Below are 14,987 nucleotides of genomic sequence, written 5' to 3'. Positions count from 1 at the left end.
CGGCTGTGGTTTCTGCCTAAGGGCAGACATTTAAACAGCTGGAGAAAAAAAAAAAATTATTGTATATATCGGTAACAGAACGAGCTGTCGGCGCATTACTATTGTATCCGGCAGATGCATGTGATATTACCGGGGGATTAAACTGATCTTCGGACACGAACATCAACGTTAATTCTTTAGTCAGGTATTTCAAGTGAACAAGGAAGATTGCATTCTATCCCCCCAATTACAGCAATAGAAGACAGATGGGTTTAACAGAAACATTTGCATATTAAAGTGCAGACTGAAGCATCAGATTCGTTTTTTTAATCCCCCCCGTAGAGGATAGGATCAGTATTAGCCTTTTATTATATACAGTATATAGGATACAACAACCTATGCCCAGTCAGAATCATCGGAATGTTTACATTGTTCAGCAGATGGAGAGAAGTGGGAAGTTGGCACATTGTAGCTGCACTAACCGATTGTCATAAACGATACGAGCGATAACAATATAATTAACAATGTCATATTGTTCAGTGTGTACCCACTATATCGCTAACAATGCACGCTCCTGCAGAACGCTATCAATAATACTGAGCGTCTGAACATACAGCCAATCTGACAATATCGTGCGGGGGTTCGGGTGATGTTAATGTATGATTTCGTTAACAATATCGTTTGGTGTATACCCGCAGGCTGTTTGTTTTGTGGCACCGCTGATATCGTTTATGATATTGGTGGTGTCACATATCGTATAATGTGTACGTGGGAAGTGTTGGACTAATATGTGTTCAACAGTGGTCACCTGGAGCAAAAGTTGGTCTGGTGTATGGCCAGCATAAGACAGGTATACAAATATAGTATACCTGTCCTGTCATGTGTGATTTTGTTTTAACTGGATCCATGCCAGTGGCGGAACCTGTGAGCGGTTGGTCCAGGTGCAAACATTTTATTTGTGTCCCCCTTCTCCACTCCAACCCCAGTTCTCAATATGCCACACAACAGAGTGGCAGCAGACAGCCCAATAGTCCTCAGGGAACACAGCACTGCTAGCAGGTGTTGATCCTTAAAGAAGGGTGCATATTTGAACCTACTGGTCTCATCGTGGCTCCAGTGCGATGGATGTGCACGCTGGCATTTATGTGAGTCTTTATCGCACCCTTGGCCATTAACTTTGCATTAGCCACAGGCCCGGAGTGCTGAGTCGCGGGTTTGATTAGGCGCGCCATTCGTACACGTGCGCCTGCACACTCCGGAAACAAGCGGACACAAATACGCAGATCGGTGCACATGTCAGCTGCATCACCACCAAGCTGTGTCCTGAAGTAGGCCATACTTGCTGACTTTTCAATGTCCCTCTCCGGGAGAAGCTCGGAGAGGACAACAAAATGTGCAGGTCAAGGCTGCCGTATCAAATTGCGAAATGACGCAATTTTAGTCCCGCCCCCTCCCCCCGGACCTGCGATTAATTAGAGATGGGCAAAACGAGACGGGCCGGGATCCAGCGGAACACTCCGTGAAAAGATCCAGATCTTTTAGACGGGTCCTCGGCTCACTTTACTTTCACGGCGCCACTAGATTAGGAAAGATAGGATATCGCGGTCATCGCGGGCATTGAATGCACTAAAAAATCGGGTGCGACGCGATGCCCGCGATTTCCCATAGGGACCAATGTTAAATTTCTCAATTGACACGATTTTTCTGTTCAATGCCTCAATTGACACGATTTTTCCATAGGAATCAATGTTAAATGGCCCACAGAGGCCAAATAGACACCCTGAAGTGTGAAATGGCCCCCACAATTGTTAACGCCACCCCACGATCAACGTGAACCCGAAGCGTGGCGAGCGCAGCGAGCCCGCGAGGGGCGGCGGTACGCGTCCTACGACCTTTTCATACCCCCACTATCCACGTCGGCGTGGAGTTGAGAATAGAATAGTGTGGCGAGCGCAGCGAGCCACCGAGCCCGAAGCGTGGCGAGCGCAGCGAGCGGACGAGGATACCTGTGAAGCCCGCGAAGGGACGCGTTTACCTGTGAAGGTATCCGCGTCCCCTCTCGGGGCTCGCTGCGCTCGCCACGCTTCGGGCTCGGTGGCTCGCTGCGCTCGCCACACTATTCTATTCTCAACTCCACGCCGACGTGGATAGTGGGGGTATGAAAAGGTCGGAGGACGCGTACCTCTGTGGGCCATTTAACATTGTTTCCTATGGAAAAATCGTGTCAATTGAGGCATTGAACAGTAAAATCGGGTCAATTGAGAAATTTAACATTGGTCCCTATGGGAAATCGCGGGCATCGCGTCGCACCCGATTTTTAGTGCATTCAATGGCCGCGATGCCCGCGATTTCTAGTGGCGCCGTGAAAGTACAGAAGTACCAAAAGGGCTAATTTGATAATAAAGAAGCATAGTTTTTTTTACAATCATTCATTGCCATTTTTTTTTTACTTTTTTTCTTTAAAAACAGTGAGCTGAACAAATAAGAACATAGATGACTGATTAAAACACTGATCGATGGCTGGGTGCAGAATTGCCAACAATGGCAACCATCGATGGCGTCTGCACTGATGGCCATCCCTAGCAGCAGCAGCCTTGTTATTCTTTCTTTTACTTGCAGTCGCAGCACTGTAAACTCAGTCTCCAGAGTTAGTACATCTCAGCTGCCACAGGTGGCAGTGCTGAGTTCAGGCAAATGCATTGTAATTAAAAACGAAACTGAAAGTAAAAAAAAATTAAGGTTCACCTTTTTGGGATCGGTGGCTCACTCGCTCTTTTATGTGATCCGTCCAAAAGATCAGCTTCGTTTGCGAACGACCCATCTCTACGCGATTTAAGGCACTACTTTCCTCGAGGGGGGGGGGGGGGGGGAGCGGGGGCTCTGCGGGGAATGCGGGAGCTTTGCCCACCTTCCGGTGGGGCCGGGAGGGGGGCCCAATTTTCGGGAGAATCCCGGTCATTCCGGGAGGGTAGGCAAGTATGAAGTAGGATGAGCTAAGAGGGGGCTGTTGATGCAACTGAAGGCTCCTCTGAGTTGGATAGAAGCGTAACTACAGGCACATCTGTTACACCAAGGATAGGCCTAGTGCAAGAGTGCAAAGATCACAACAATGGCGGCTTTCAAGCTACGCATATGGACAGGGCGGGAGATGCGTACACCTCTGTATCAGGGCAAATATAAGCATTTTGGCCCTTATTCTGCTTCGTGCGGTAACGGCCGCATGCGGCCGTTCCGCCGATGTTTTCGGTCTGCGCATGTGCAGAGGCTACTCTGCGCATGTGCAGCCGAATTCGCCGTACACGTATTTTGTCCGCCGCAAAGGGGGTGGATAGGGGCGTGAGGGGCTACGAAGCCTCATTTGCATATGCATACGCCCCGCGTTTCATGGGCGTTCCCATGCAAACGCGGGGCGTACGCATGCTAATGAGGCTATGACGCGTGGGTACAGGGCGGGCATCTGACATCGCCGGATGTCAGCTGCCCGCCCCCATACAAGATTTCACACGGACAAGTGTCCGTGTGGTCTTGTGTAGCGGGACCTGGTGGAGCGTGCGGCCCTGCATTCGATGTTCGGCGACCATCGAATGCAGGGGCTGCTCCCACCATGGAGGAGGCGTATCCCCGTACACATTCATGCGGATCGCCACATGTCCGCGTACGGACGGCCGTGGCGATCCGTATGGAAGGCGGGGATTCGCCTGGTGCGGTCAGAGCCGCATATGCGGCTCCGGCCGCACCGATCAGAATAAGGGCCTTTATTCTGTGCAAGCAAAACCGGAACATCTGAAGCCAAGTTGCTTTCAACCCTGCACCATGCCCAGAACGTTCATTTTGTTATTTTCTGTGGAGTCATGGCATAATTATCTTTTATTATTACTAAACGTGTGAGGAATGTAACATTACGCTTAAGTGTATTTTATATTACAGCTTTGATAATGCTTTTTTATCTAATCCGAAATGTCTGCTTCCCAGCTGCGGACAGTTCCAGCAATGTCCGTATATGCCAGGGATTAGGGTATAATAAGCCTTTACCTCACAGATAGACAAAGAGTGATGGATATTAAAGAATTGCTCTATCAAGCAGTGAAAAAAAAGTCAGCGGAGAAGTTGTCCAATCAACCAATCAGCTTATACCTATCATTATATATATACTGTACTGGATAAATGTTACTTCTTAGCTGATTGGTTGCTATCGGCTTAATACATACTGTAGGGCCAGATGTACTAAGCTTGAAAAGTGATAAAATGGAGAGTGATAAACCACCAGCTCCTACCTGCCATGTCACAGGCTGTGTTTGAAAAATGACAGGTAGGAGCCAATTGGCTGATGGTTTATCACTCTCCATTTTATCACTTTTCAAGTACATCTGGTCCGTAAACCCTTACGTTTGGTACAGACCTGCTCACTGGTAGGGGCTACGTGGGGTTCAGGTTATATTTTAGCAATATCTAACTCACTGGGGGCAGATGTATAAAGCAGTGATACTGGAGAAGTGATAAAGTGCCTGGTACTGACGAAGCGCTGGAGTGCACACAATCATCGACAATGTGCGCCCACACTGGCCGACATTTCGTCAGGATCGGCAAAATGGTTTCAAGTATCGCCCAGTGTGTACCCAGCTTAAGTTTCCCCCCTTAATTTCACTAAAATCTGAGGAAAGGAGCAATGCGCCGCGGCGAATCCGGTGATGAACGATGTGTCGCCACATCAGATGTTTGAGGCGTGAAAATACAAGTTTCTTACATTAAGAGGACAATGCAAAAGATTAATTGCTTGTGCTCCCCTGGCCTTTAAACACATGTTATTACTGTGTAAAGTAGCCTTTCTGTCATCTGTGGGGAGAGTATAAAGAAAGGTTTACCACAGACTGCGCGAGCAATTATACCCTTCCTTTATACACTGTTATTCTGTGATTTATAGATCGTTTATAAATTGTGCAGTCATGTATCTTCTAGCGATATGACCATGGTGAGAATTAACTGTACCAAAGGGAAAATTATTCACGGTCTCCAATGTCAGATTAGTTGGTAGCAAACTTAAAAATGTTTCTCACAACCATACTCTGCATGTCATTAATTATAAAATGAATTAATAAAATAAATAAAATTAATTAAGCGGCTGGCAGATTATTTACCCGGCTAATACAATGCTTTGGAGAGGCAGGGACTCTTTTTCGGATTTATCTCTTATGAACGCTACTCTTTTGGGTTATTCTGATTCACTCCTTCTGGCTTATTCCTTCTTAGATGGACAAAACCATGTGCACTGCAGGTGGGGCAGATGTTACTTGTGCAGAGAGAGTTAGATTTGGTTGGGTTTTTACTTCAAAGTGAGATCTATATTGCAGTGTAAAAATAGAGCAGTCAGTATTTTCCCTGCACAGAAACAAAATAACTCACAAATCTAATTTTCTCTGCACGAAATACATCTGCCCCACCTGCAGTGCAGTGCCGGATTTGCCACTAGGCCTGTGAGGCACGGGCCTATGGGCGGCACCTGCTGGGGGCGGCAACCAGTGGCGTGATATTCTTTAGACACTTTTTTTTTTTATGACTTTTGCGCCGTGCAGCAAGAGCTGCCCCCCTCCCCTAGCTCTGCCTGCAGCGTCTGGAAAGTTGTGTACTGGCGCCGGGGATCAAGTGCTGATCAGCGCCGGAAAGAGGCAGCCCTGTCATGTCATTGACAGGAGCGTAGCACTTTCGGCGCTGGAGAACGAGTGCTGCTGCTGAGCACCCGGCGCCGGGGAAAAGCAGCCAGTATAGTGCTTCCGGCGCTGGGGATGGAGTTTAGCTGCCCTGCTATGGCCCCCTTCCCCACCCGTTTGCAGCCTGGGCTCTTTCCTGCCTGACCTTTACTGAGGCAGAAGTCGGGAGTCGGGACCCGTCGGCGGCCAGATAGGGACTCGCGAGCAGGCGTCCCTGCGCGGTGGTGACTGTGGCTGTAGCAGCTAGATGGGGATCAGGCCCCGCCCCTGGCTTTGTGCTGCCAGGGATCGACCCGGGAACTGCAGCCCTATGAAAAATTATATATTATATATATATATATATATATATATATATATATATATATATATATAAAATTTCGTGCCTAGGGGCGCTATGCCACTGAAATACGGCCCTGCTGCAGTGCACATGGTTTTGTCCATCTAAGAAGGAATTTTCCAGGAGGAGTGAACCAGAATAACTCCCTTATTGTATAGGGCCGGATGAAGTCAAGAGGTAGTCATTTAGAAAGCCTGGTTTCGCCCTGTAAATACGAGTTCGGCAAGCATCCGGTATGACCGCAGAACTCGGTCTTCATTATAGCCCTTATTCAGATCTGATCGCAGTACAGATTTGTTCTCAAAATGGGAAAAACCAAGTGCATTGCAGGTGAGGCAGATGTAACTTGTGCAGAGTCAGGGAGGGTCCCGCCGTCCAGCCGCCGACTGACTGGGACGCGCGTGCGTGTGAAACGCTTACCCATCCCAGTCTAATGGAGTCCCTCTCCACCAGCGCTCGCAATGAATGAATGAATCTGTATAATTAATGCGTTCCCATTCCCCACTGCCGAGAGGCTTTCCGCGCCTGACTTCCGACTCCAATCTGATGTGAATGGCCCACGGTCAGAATTTGCAGAGGTCCGGGATTCCAGCCGTATTTTTAAAGCAGCAATCATTTACCAGACACACCCAGGTTGGTTTTGCTAAGCATATTTGGATTCATGCATGCTGGTGAGCGGCCTTCTGGGAGTTTAGCTTGTTCTGTTTGTTCCTGTCTCAGTAATCCAGGAGATTGGTATTGGGCTTAAGTGAGAAAAGTGTTAATAAATGTAAATTCAGGTCTGACTGTAATGATGGCTATATTATATTTCCCTGAATTCAAAATAGACGGGGTGAAACATCCATGGTAAAATTAGGTCCACCCCTGGGAGGGTTAGCCCACGCTCCTTGGAGTCTAGAAGAACTCCTCAGTTACCAAGTAATGGGAGGGTAGGCTAAGGATGGCACCAGTGGGTGGGTTCACCACCGTTATTTACATTAATGAATAGCATTGATGGTGGGAACCATCAATGGTTTTACTCACCGATGGTCACCCCCTGCTTTCCTATAAACATGGCTGCAGGCCAATCAGAGCCCAGGGCTTCACGGTAATGCCGAGGGGTGGGGCTTCATGGCAGCGGAGGGAGGCGGTGCTAAGCTCCGTGCCCCATTCCTTAAAGCGGAGGTTGGGGAACAATTTAGTTACGTCTTTACTATCGCTGGGGGGAAGCCATGCGGGTTTCTCCCATCAATGGTAAAAGAATTCTACATCGTTCATAGACCGTCGATGATAATGAATCAATGGTCGTTGGCCATCCCTAGGGTAAACCATTCCCTTGGAAGTCCGGAAGAACTCTGGTATCTGTGAGTCACTGGGACACTACAGGAGAGCAGACAAGCAGGACTATTGTTGAATTGTATGCTTTATCTTCATGACAAATACATCTTCATATTCCAAGCAAACTGGCCCCAGCACTGTTATTACATAACATTCCCGTGTCCCGGCCGTCTGCTAATAAAGCAGCAATAGATGAGACCGCCATGTGTTACTATCACTATGTACTGGTGTGAGCGTGATGGTGGTGGTTCTGTGTGTGACACTGAGGTGTGAGCGTGATGACAAGGCCTGGGTGGTGGTTCTGTGTCTGACACTGAGGTGTGACGTGATGACAAGGCCTGGGTGGTGGTTCTGTGTCTGACACTGAGCAGTGACATAGGTGTTGCAGTGTCCTGTTTCCTATGCTAAGCAGCGTGCATGTGCATCTGTTACCTACACACTCAGGAAGCACCTTAGGGGCTGATTCTCAGTCAGGCGCGCTGCCGATGTAGGACACTGTTGACCGTTTTAATTACCACTGCGTATTTTATCACTGCATATGCGTCCAGAGACCGTGCTTACAGAGGGGACTGATTCTGATTTGGAAGTGAAACAAAAAACCCCCCGAAAACAAGCAACTGTGCACCTTGAAAAAACCATGCTGCTCCGCAGGGGGCAGATGTAATGTGTGCAGAGAGAGTTAGATGTGGGTGGAGTGCGTCCAAACTGAATCCTAAATTGCACTAATATATGAAAAAAAATCTGTAAATAAAAGGCTGTTCTGCACAAAAAAAATAGATGCGGGGTCCAGGGGTGGGATTTGAATCTGGGCTGTTTGATTTGCAAGGCTGCAAATTCGTAGCCTTACGAGTCCACCAGACGCTGCCCTCCGAATGCCGGTACGCTGGGGCTACCACATCAAGTACTGATTCCAATGGGAATGCCCAGCGTTTGCATGGGAAGGCCCAGGAAACGCTGGGGGTTCCCATGGGCGCGACCATCCGCCACTGCCCCCCGCCCGCAGTCTTTGGTGCGTGCGCCTATCTGTTCGCCGTGGCCACACGCACTCGGCATATGCACATGTGTGCGAATGCACGTGGGACACGAATGAATCGGAATAACCCCCCTAATGTCCTGTAACACGAACGCTGCTCTCTTAGCATGTTCTTGTACCGCAGACTAATCTCATCCGAAAGTTTTTGCTTCTCCAATCTTTCAAGCAGAATTAAGATTACCCTAATTTAGATAGACTTCAGTGTGAGCCGGCGGAACAGTGACGTTCTCCAGATCAGGGAACCTGCTCTGTGCCAAGTACCCCCGTACTGTGAAATATCAACATCTCTCTGGTGGATGTGGGCAGCGAGCACAGTCCACGGACGTCTGTACGGGCTGCTGCTGATGTCACAAACGACAGGTGGCGAAGCCTTTATGCCTCTCTCTCTCGCTCTGCTGAAGTATTCTATGTTCCGAATAAGGAATGAAAGAGCCACCGCTGGCTTAACCGCCACAATTAGCAGCTTTTTAATACGTTTGCTGCCATACCCCTTTCAGCTCTCTCTAAAGCTGTTTTGGCAGATCAGTCTTATTTGTGTCACCCAGCTGTACCGCCTGTAATACAGAGCTAGGGACACGTATGGGTTTGTCAGCAGAGTTCCCGCTCGCAGTGCTAAGTAGAACACATCTCTCTTGCGGTAATCAATATGTAGCAAAAAAAGAGAGAAAAAAACCCAGCTATTCTTGCACTCGGCTATGTATGAATATTATTTTTGGCACACAACTCCGCACCATCTGGAACATGCTGTATTACAGATAGTCGCTTTCAAATGAAGTTTGTTGCCTAATTTAGAAGCAGGAAAATACGTATTTAATTAAACGGCAGTCAACGGACTGCATCCCAAATGTGGCTGCAAATAGAGAATGCACAGGAGGATCTGTCTTCATGCCGGCGTGACAGGCTGCATGATAAACCTTTAAGGATCGTTCTATCCCAGCGTTTCACAAAATCTATTGTTCATGGGCCTATTCACACTCCAGGAACTAAGGATAGCTATGAATGAGCATAGGCGGATTGATTATTACCTCAGTTTGATTTATCCAACTGTGCTGAAGCAGGGATAGGCCTAATGTCTGGACCGTGATTGGGCCATAAGGAGTGGGCCAGATGCACTAAGCTTCAAAAGTGATAAAATGGAGAGCGATAAACAGCCAGCCAATCAGCTCCTACCTGCCATGTTACAGGCTGTGTTTGAAAAATGTCAGACAGGAGCTGATTGGCTGGCTGTTTACTCTCCATTTGATCACTTTTGAAGCTTAGTGTATCTGGCCCACAGAATGATCCTCTGGTTTGGCTGGAGTATGGGCCGATGCAAATTTGCAGCCCGTCCGGACCATTCAAAGGCTAGCCTTCGCTGGCCATCCGCAAGGTAATTGATAGGAGCCGGGCGTTTGGGGGCGGAACCCTGGTGCTTTCTGGAACTGCCCTGGAAACTGCAGGCATTGCCCGGTCGTTATGAGGGCGGGCCAATGACATCATCAGCAGCCTCCTTATCCCCACGGCCTTTGCAGCACAAGACTTACTCAGCGCTGCGAGCTGGGGGAAGTAATCTGAGCAGGTCTGTGTGAGGGTACGTTTAAAGTGACATCTAAATTTCACTGTAAAAATAAAGCTGTGTAACATTTGCGTTCTAAGCTACAAACCCCACCTGCCTCTGTTTTTTTTACACAAATGTCCCCTTTTTGCCCTTCGTTGGAACCATCTAAAATAGCACGGTCGCTTAGTCGACACCATGACGGTCAACATACATTGGGTCGACCACTAAATGCCAACAGGGCTTAGGTCGACACACGAAATAGGTTGACAGGTCTAAGGTCGGCAGGTCAGCACAAGCATTAGTTCGACAATGAGAAGGTCGACACTAATAAGGTTGACGTGAGTTTTTCACGTTTTTTCCCACATGTCGGCATTCCGCACAACCTTTTCAATGTCGACCTTCCAATTGTTGACCTAAAGCTTTTGTCAAACCTTGTCGACCTTATGCCTGTTGACTTATTCCATGTATCCACCTTCATAGTGTCGATTCCATGGCCCATAATGCGGTTTCTCCATCTAAACACGGCCTTCTATACTTGCAGCATTGACACGCCCCCGACATTCTCATAACACGCCCACTCAGCGGAGCACTTCTGTGCGCGTTACCAGCCACCGCCCAGGAACGCTTTTCTCTTTTTTTTCCACCACCTTTTCCACTACCGGCCGACTACTTCGGCGGCCACCTGAGGTTCTAATGCTATCGCGGAGTGACAAGTCCCAGCACAACGCTCTTACGCAATCTCCGCAATGTTCCTTTGACACATGAAATCCTGCTTTACTTTTAATCTGTGCTATCTTCCCGCTCATTTGGAATCATCATTGATAAATTGGCCACAGGACGTATCAGGGTGTTGGAATTGTAAAGACTAAGTACATGTAGGAGGCACATTAGCGCCTGACATTTATACTTGTCTATGGTACGAGTATATTGCTTGGACAGTTTGCCCCCCAGTAACTTGGAGCTTTTCAGAAGAGATTATTGTCTGGGAAGCGGACGCTAAATACAATTTACCTTCCGTACATTAAAGGAATAATAAAAAGCTTCATCAGTTTAGGAAGGGAACCTTTTAAATTACAGTATTAGCCCTCATTAATCTTTTCCGAATTTATTTTCCGCTAGTGGTCATTAGACTATGATTGAAGGAATAACAAAGTCTGGGATATAATAAAGTTGATTGAAAAAAAAAAAAACTCCAGACAAATATATTTCCATTGATGTAAATACTCACTCTAGCGATGTGATTAAATTCATTTATAAAGATGGTGACACTGATGGTTTGTTCTGGTTTGTTTGGCTGTTTATTTAATGTTTGACGTCCTTACATAGATTGTGATGCGCAGCAACGTCTGCGAATGAATGCAATATATAATTAATTGGGTACACGTTGTCTGTAGTGCGTTGACGTCAAGAACATTTTGCCCCGACAATGCTTTAGATTCATGGCTATCATCGCAGACGTTCCCAAATGCAAATTGAAGGTCCATTAGGCTACACCTAGTTGCAGACATTTTGCTTTGCAGAGCATGTAGTTAGTATGTGGTCTGGAGGTGACTGGGGCCATCGATGACCGAGAACCAACATTTTTCAGGCCCTCCCACAAATTTTGGAATAGGACCAGTGGTGGCGCTAGAAGAGGGACTGCAGGACAGTCCAAAATTCAAATAGGGGAGCTGCACCAATTGACAGTGAGTCCAGGCCGGTGATCTTTGGTGTTTGGGGAGGCAGCTGGGGTGACTTCCCTATTTGAATTTTTGACTGTGCTGGTTTTGGAGCAGATTAAAGCCATTTTAGCAATTTGAAGCCCATGGAAATTGGTACGATGGACTGGTGTGCAGTTTGCAGAGTCCATTGGGAGTTTCAAATCAGTGTTCTCTGTATCGGCAGGTGGTTCTCATGTGATTTATGGATCACGTCAACCGGTCAAACCATGATACAGCATGAAAATTGTGTCCCAGTGACACTTTATGCATGGTCCATCCCCCCATATGTACCCTCACTTGTCCCTATTTCCCAAAAGTTATGGGTACAGTATGAATGGATTATCATTCTGAAGTTCGTAGATGTCTTTATTCAGCTGGTGAACACCCTGCAGTGCACCAGACCAGTGACTAGGGTATGGGTAAAAACCGGACCGGACCTCGGAACGCTGGACCGTACAGGATCCATTCATCAATATATGTCACATTCTGGAGCTTGTAGTGTCCGGTCTGGGGGGGGGGGGCTTGCCAGGGGTGTCCTGTCTCAGTTCCACCCCGTTCCCCCTCACTTTAACCCCTGATCCACTGGGCAGACAGCTCTTTGTGGTGAGAAATGAGGATTTTCATAATCTAATAATTTAGTATAAAAAACACTAATATTGTTGGAATATACAGTACTGTAACTATTATTATTATTATTTTAATCTCTGATTTAAATAAAAAGTTGGTAATAACGTTTGCGGCATTACTAGTCCTTCACCAAAGCGATTTTCGTGACACAGTTGTTGTTTAACCCTTTGAGTGCCAAGTGAATTTGTCAAAATAGGTGTGAAAATTGGTAAGCAAACTTTTGTGTTCATCACAATGACCTGTTATGTTTACCTTACAGTATATAGGAAATATAATCTTTTTTTTTCACACATTTTTTATTTGAATTTATATAACAAATGTGAGCGACTTGTTTAATATGTTAATATTGTTGAAGTAGCTAGGTCAGGGTTGCCTACCCTCCCGGAAAGGCCGGAAATCAGCCCCCCCCCCCCCCCCCGGTGAGTCGCCTGTCTCCCGCGACCCCATCGGCAGGTGGGTCAACGGGTCAAATGATGCAAATTGCGCCATGTTAGCCCTGGCCACCGCAGTGACTTAAAATGGCATTGCATGTGGGGGCGTGGCTAAAATGGCACAATCGCTCTGGCTATGCCCCCAATCAAATAGCCACTCATGTGGCCCCACCCCTTTTCACTCCCGGCAGACCTCCCCCCCACCCCCACCCGTGAAGCTTCACTTGGCACACCCAGCATGTGCTGACATTTTGTGCCCTATTCATGACAATGCAGCCTATCCTTAGGCTAGGAGCCAGCGATACGACATTTATACATGACATGCCTCATTGTCATTTCTGGTGTCTGTTGGACTGATTGTCATCTATGGCTGTGGAATTTATATTGGATGGGTGCACAAAATGGCCGCCTAGTCAGTGAAGTAATCTTCTAATATGGCGTACAAGAGAAGGAAGTGTACTCTGAATTGGAAAGCAACTTTGTGTCTGACAGAGCTTTCCAAACACTATGCAATTGCTGAATAATTTAATGGTGCAGCATCTTCTCTGCTATGAATGATGGAAATGAGGCTGTGCATTGATCTAAGAGCCTGAGACTGTTCTATTAGACAGCCACAAATGACTTAACAAAGTTTGCGATACTTAGCCAGATGATTTGCAAATAAAATGATGCCTTCTTTGCTTTTATCTAGGTCTCATTACCACAACATCAAGAAAGTTGGATCGTGAACAACAAGCGGAGCATTTTCTTGAGGTAAAGTATAGGCTGCGTTTTATAAAGCATTTGTGTTAAAACTTCACTATTTATATTGTGCTAAATACAGTTCCCTTGTCATTCTAATGCTGCCCATACACTTGTGAGATATTGCGTGCAATCGTCCGATTTCGACCACATCTGGCCGATAAATCGAAGGATTGTATGCACAAAATGTGTACCATTCAACGCGATGCGCAGGCACGCCGGTTGAATGTCGCATCTTACAGTCTTATGTGCTGCACATAAAATTTATCGAATTGCAGGAACAATCGCATGTGGTTTTTAACCAAATGCGATGCTCTAATGCAATCTGTGGGTGGGGGGCGAAGGGAACGCTTTTTCAGCAGTGTGGGGTTTGGGGAGAAAGGGGCTGGAGGGACCGCTGGTAGCGTGGCAGAGGGCGGTATTGTAGCTGTAGCGCAAGCGGGCGGCGGGGGTCAGTCAGCGGTGGCGGCAGAAGTGTTTAAATCACTGGGCAGCCCTCTGATTGGCTGAGATAGCTCAGCCAATCAGAGGGCTGCCCAGTGCTTAAACACTTCTGCCGCCAACGCTGACCCCCACCGCCCACTAGCGCTACTTCTAGCGCTACACTACAATGCCGCCCTCTTCCAGCACCCGATGTGCCATCTCAAGATGGCATGTGACATCGGGTGCTGTAAGGGGGGCACATTTTTTGCACCACAAGATGCAATCGGGTTCGATGGACATCGCACTTCGATGTCGCATCGAATCTAATCGCATAAGTGTATGGGTAGCATAAAAGGTCAGAAGGAAGTGCCGTATTTAACCCATCCCGCATCCTTCTAGAAACAATCCCAAGTTGTTATTTTTTATATTTATATATTCTATTCCTATTTATTAAACTATGCCTTATAAATATAGGAGAAGCAGAATGTCCATTTAAGCTAATATATATATATATATGTAGTAGTTTTCATCATCATTTGCATATTCTTTTGTACTGTCATGTAATCTAATTAATTGGTACAATCTCGGTTTCACCGGGGGAATGTTCTTTATCGGCTGTTGTTTTTGTTCAGGTCTCAGCGTGACGTTTGCATTTTATGTAGATTGCTAATGAATATGGCCGTGTCATTAATCAGATGCACATTTAATAAGGATATTCCTCCTTTGCTTTGTATAAATTGATTGGTATTGAAATGTGTGCGAGCTGTGAGAACCTAGGCCGAGTCATCTGTCAGCTCCCGGTGACCCCGATCAGATCACTGCGAGATCACGTGGCGTTCTAGAAAATTAAATCATGTTGCTAAATTAATTGTGCATGTCTCTCACCGTGATACAAAAGGAATGAGTTAAAGATCAAAGCGAAAATGGAAAACCCTTGGAAACATCTTATCTCTGGATGGCGTGTTACAGGGTTACATTATTATAAATATATAAATCTTGTGGATATAATGTGTGCACGCATATGGCAGCCATAGAGAGTTCAACCAAATACATTTTAGCGGTTTACATGGCACCACTGAAATCGCTGTGGCCAGGGAGATATTGCCATGGCGACCATTGAAAGATGTGGGAGGTTCCCTCTGCCCTGCGAATTACTG

General features: G+C 46.9%; 1 protein-coding gene and 1 long non-coding RNA gene across 8 annotated transcripts in view; one reads left to right on the top strand and one right to left on the bottom strand.

Annotated features, from left to right (window-relative positions):
- Positions 1-8,704, bottom strand: part of LOC146059238 (uncharacterized) — a 34,648-nt gene extending 25,944 nt beyond the window's left edge. Inside the window, exon 1 of the long non-coding RNA XR_014470202.1 lies at positions 8,553-8,704. This is a non-coding gene — a long non-coding RNA (uncharacterized LOC146059238). The remainder of the gene's footprint in view (positions 1-8,552) is intronic.
- Positions 1-14,987, top strand: part of FAT3 (FAT atypical cadherin 3) — a 475,518-nt gene that overhangs the window by 292,763 nt on the left and 167,768 nt on the right. For all 7 annotated transcript variants that reach the window (XM_083170147.1, XM_083170145.1, XM_083170150.1 and 4 more), the window contains one exon: positions 13,358-13,419. In XM_083170147.1, the coding sequence (XP_083026273.1) occupies positions 13,358-13,419 (62 nt within the window). The remainder of the gene's footprint in view (positions 1-13,357; positions 13,420-14,987) is intronic.

This window comes from Crinia signifera, chromosome 2, assembly GCF_055691185.1.
Source record: "Crinia signifera chromosome 2, ASM5569118v1, whole genome shotgun sequence".
In the NCBI taxonomy this organism is placed as follows: domain Eukaryota; kingdom Metazoa; phylum Chordata; class Amphibia; order Anura; family Myobatrachidae; genus Crinia; species Crinia signifera.
Note: the sequence above shows the minus strand (reverse complement) of the source record. Positions and strands in the feature narration are given on the sequence as shown.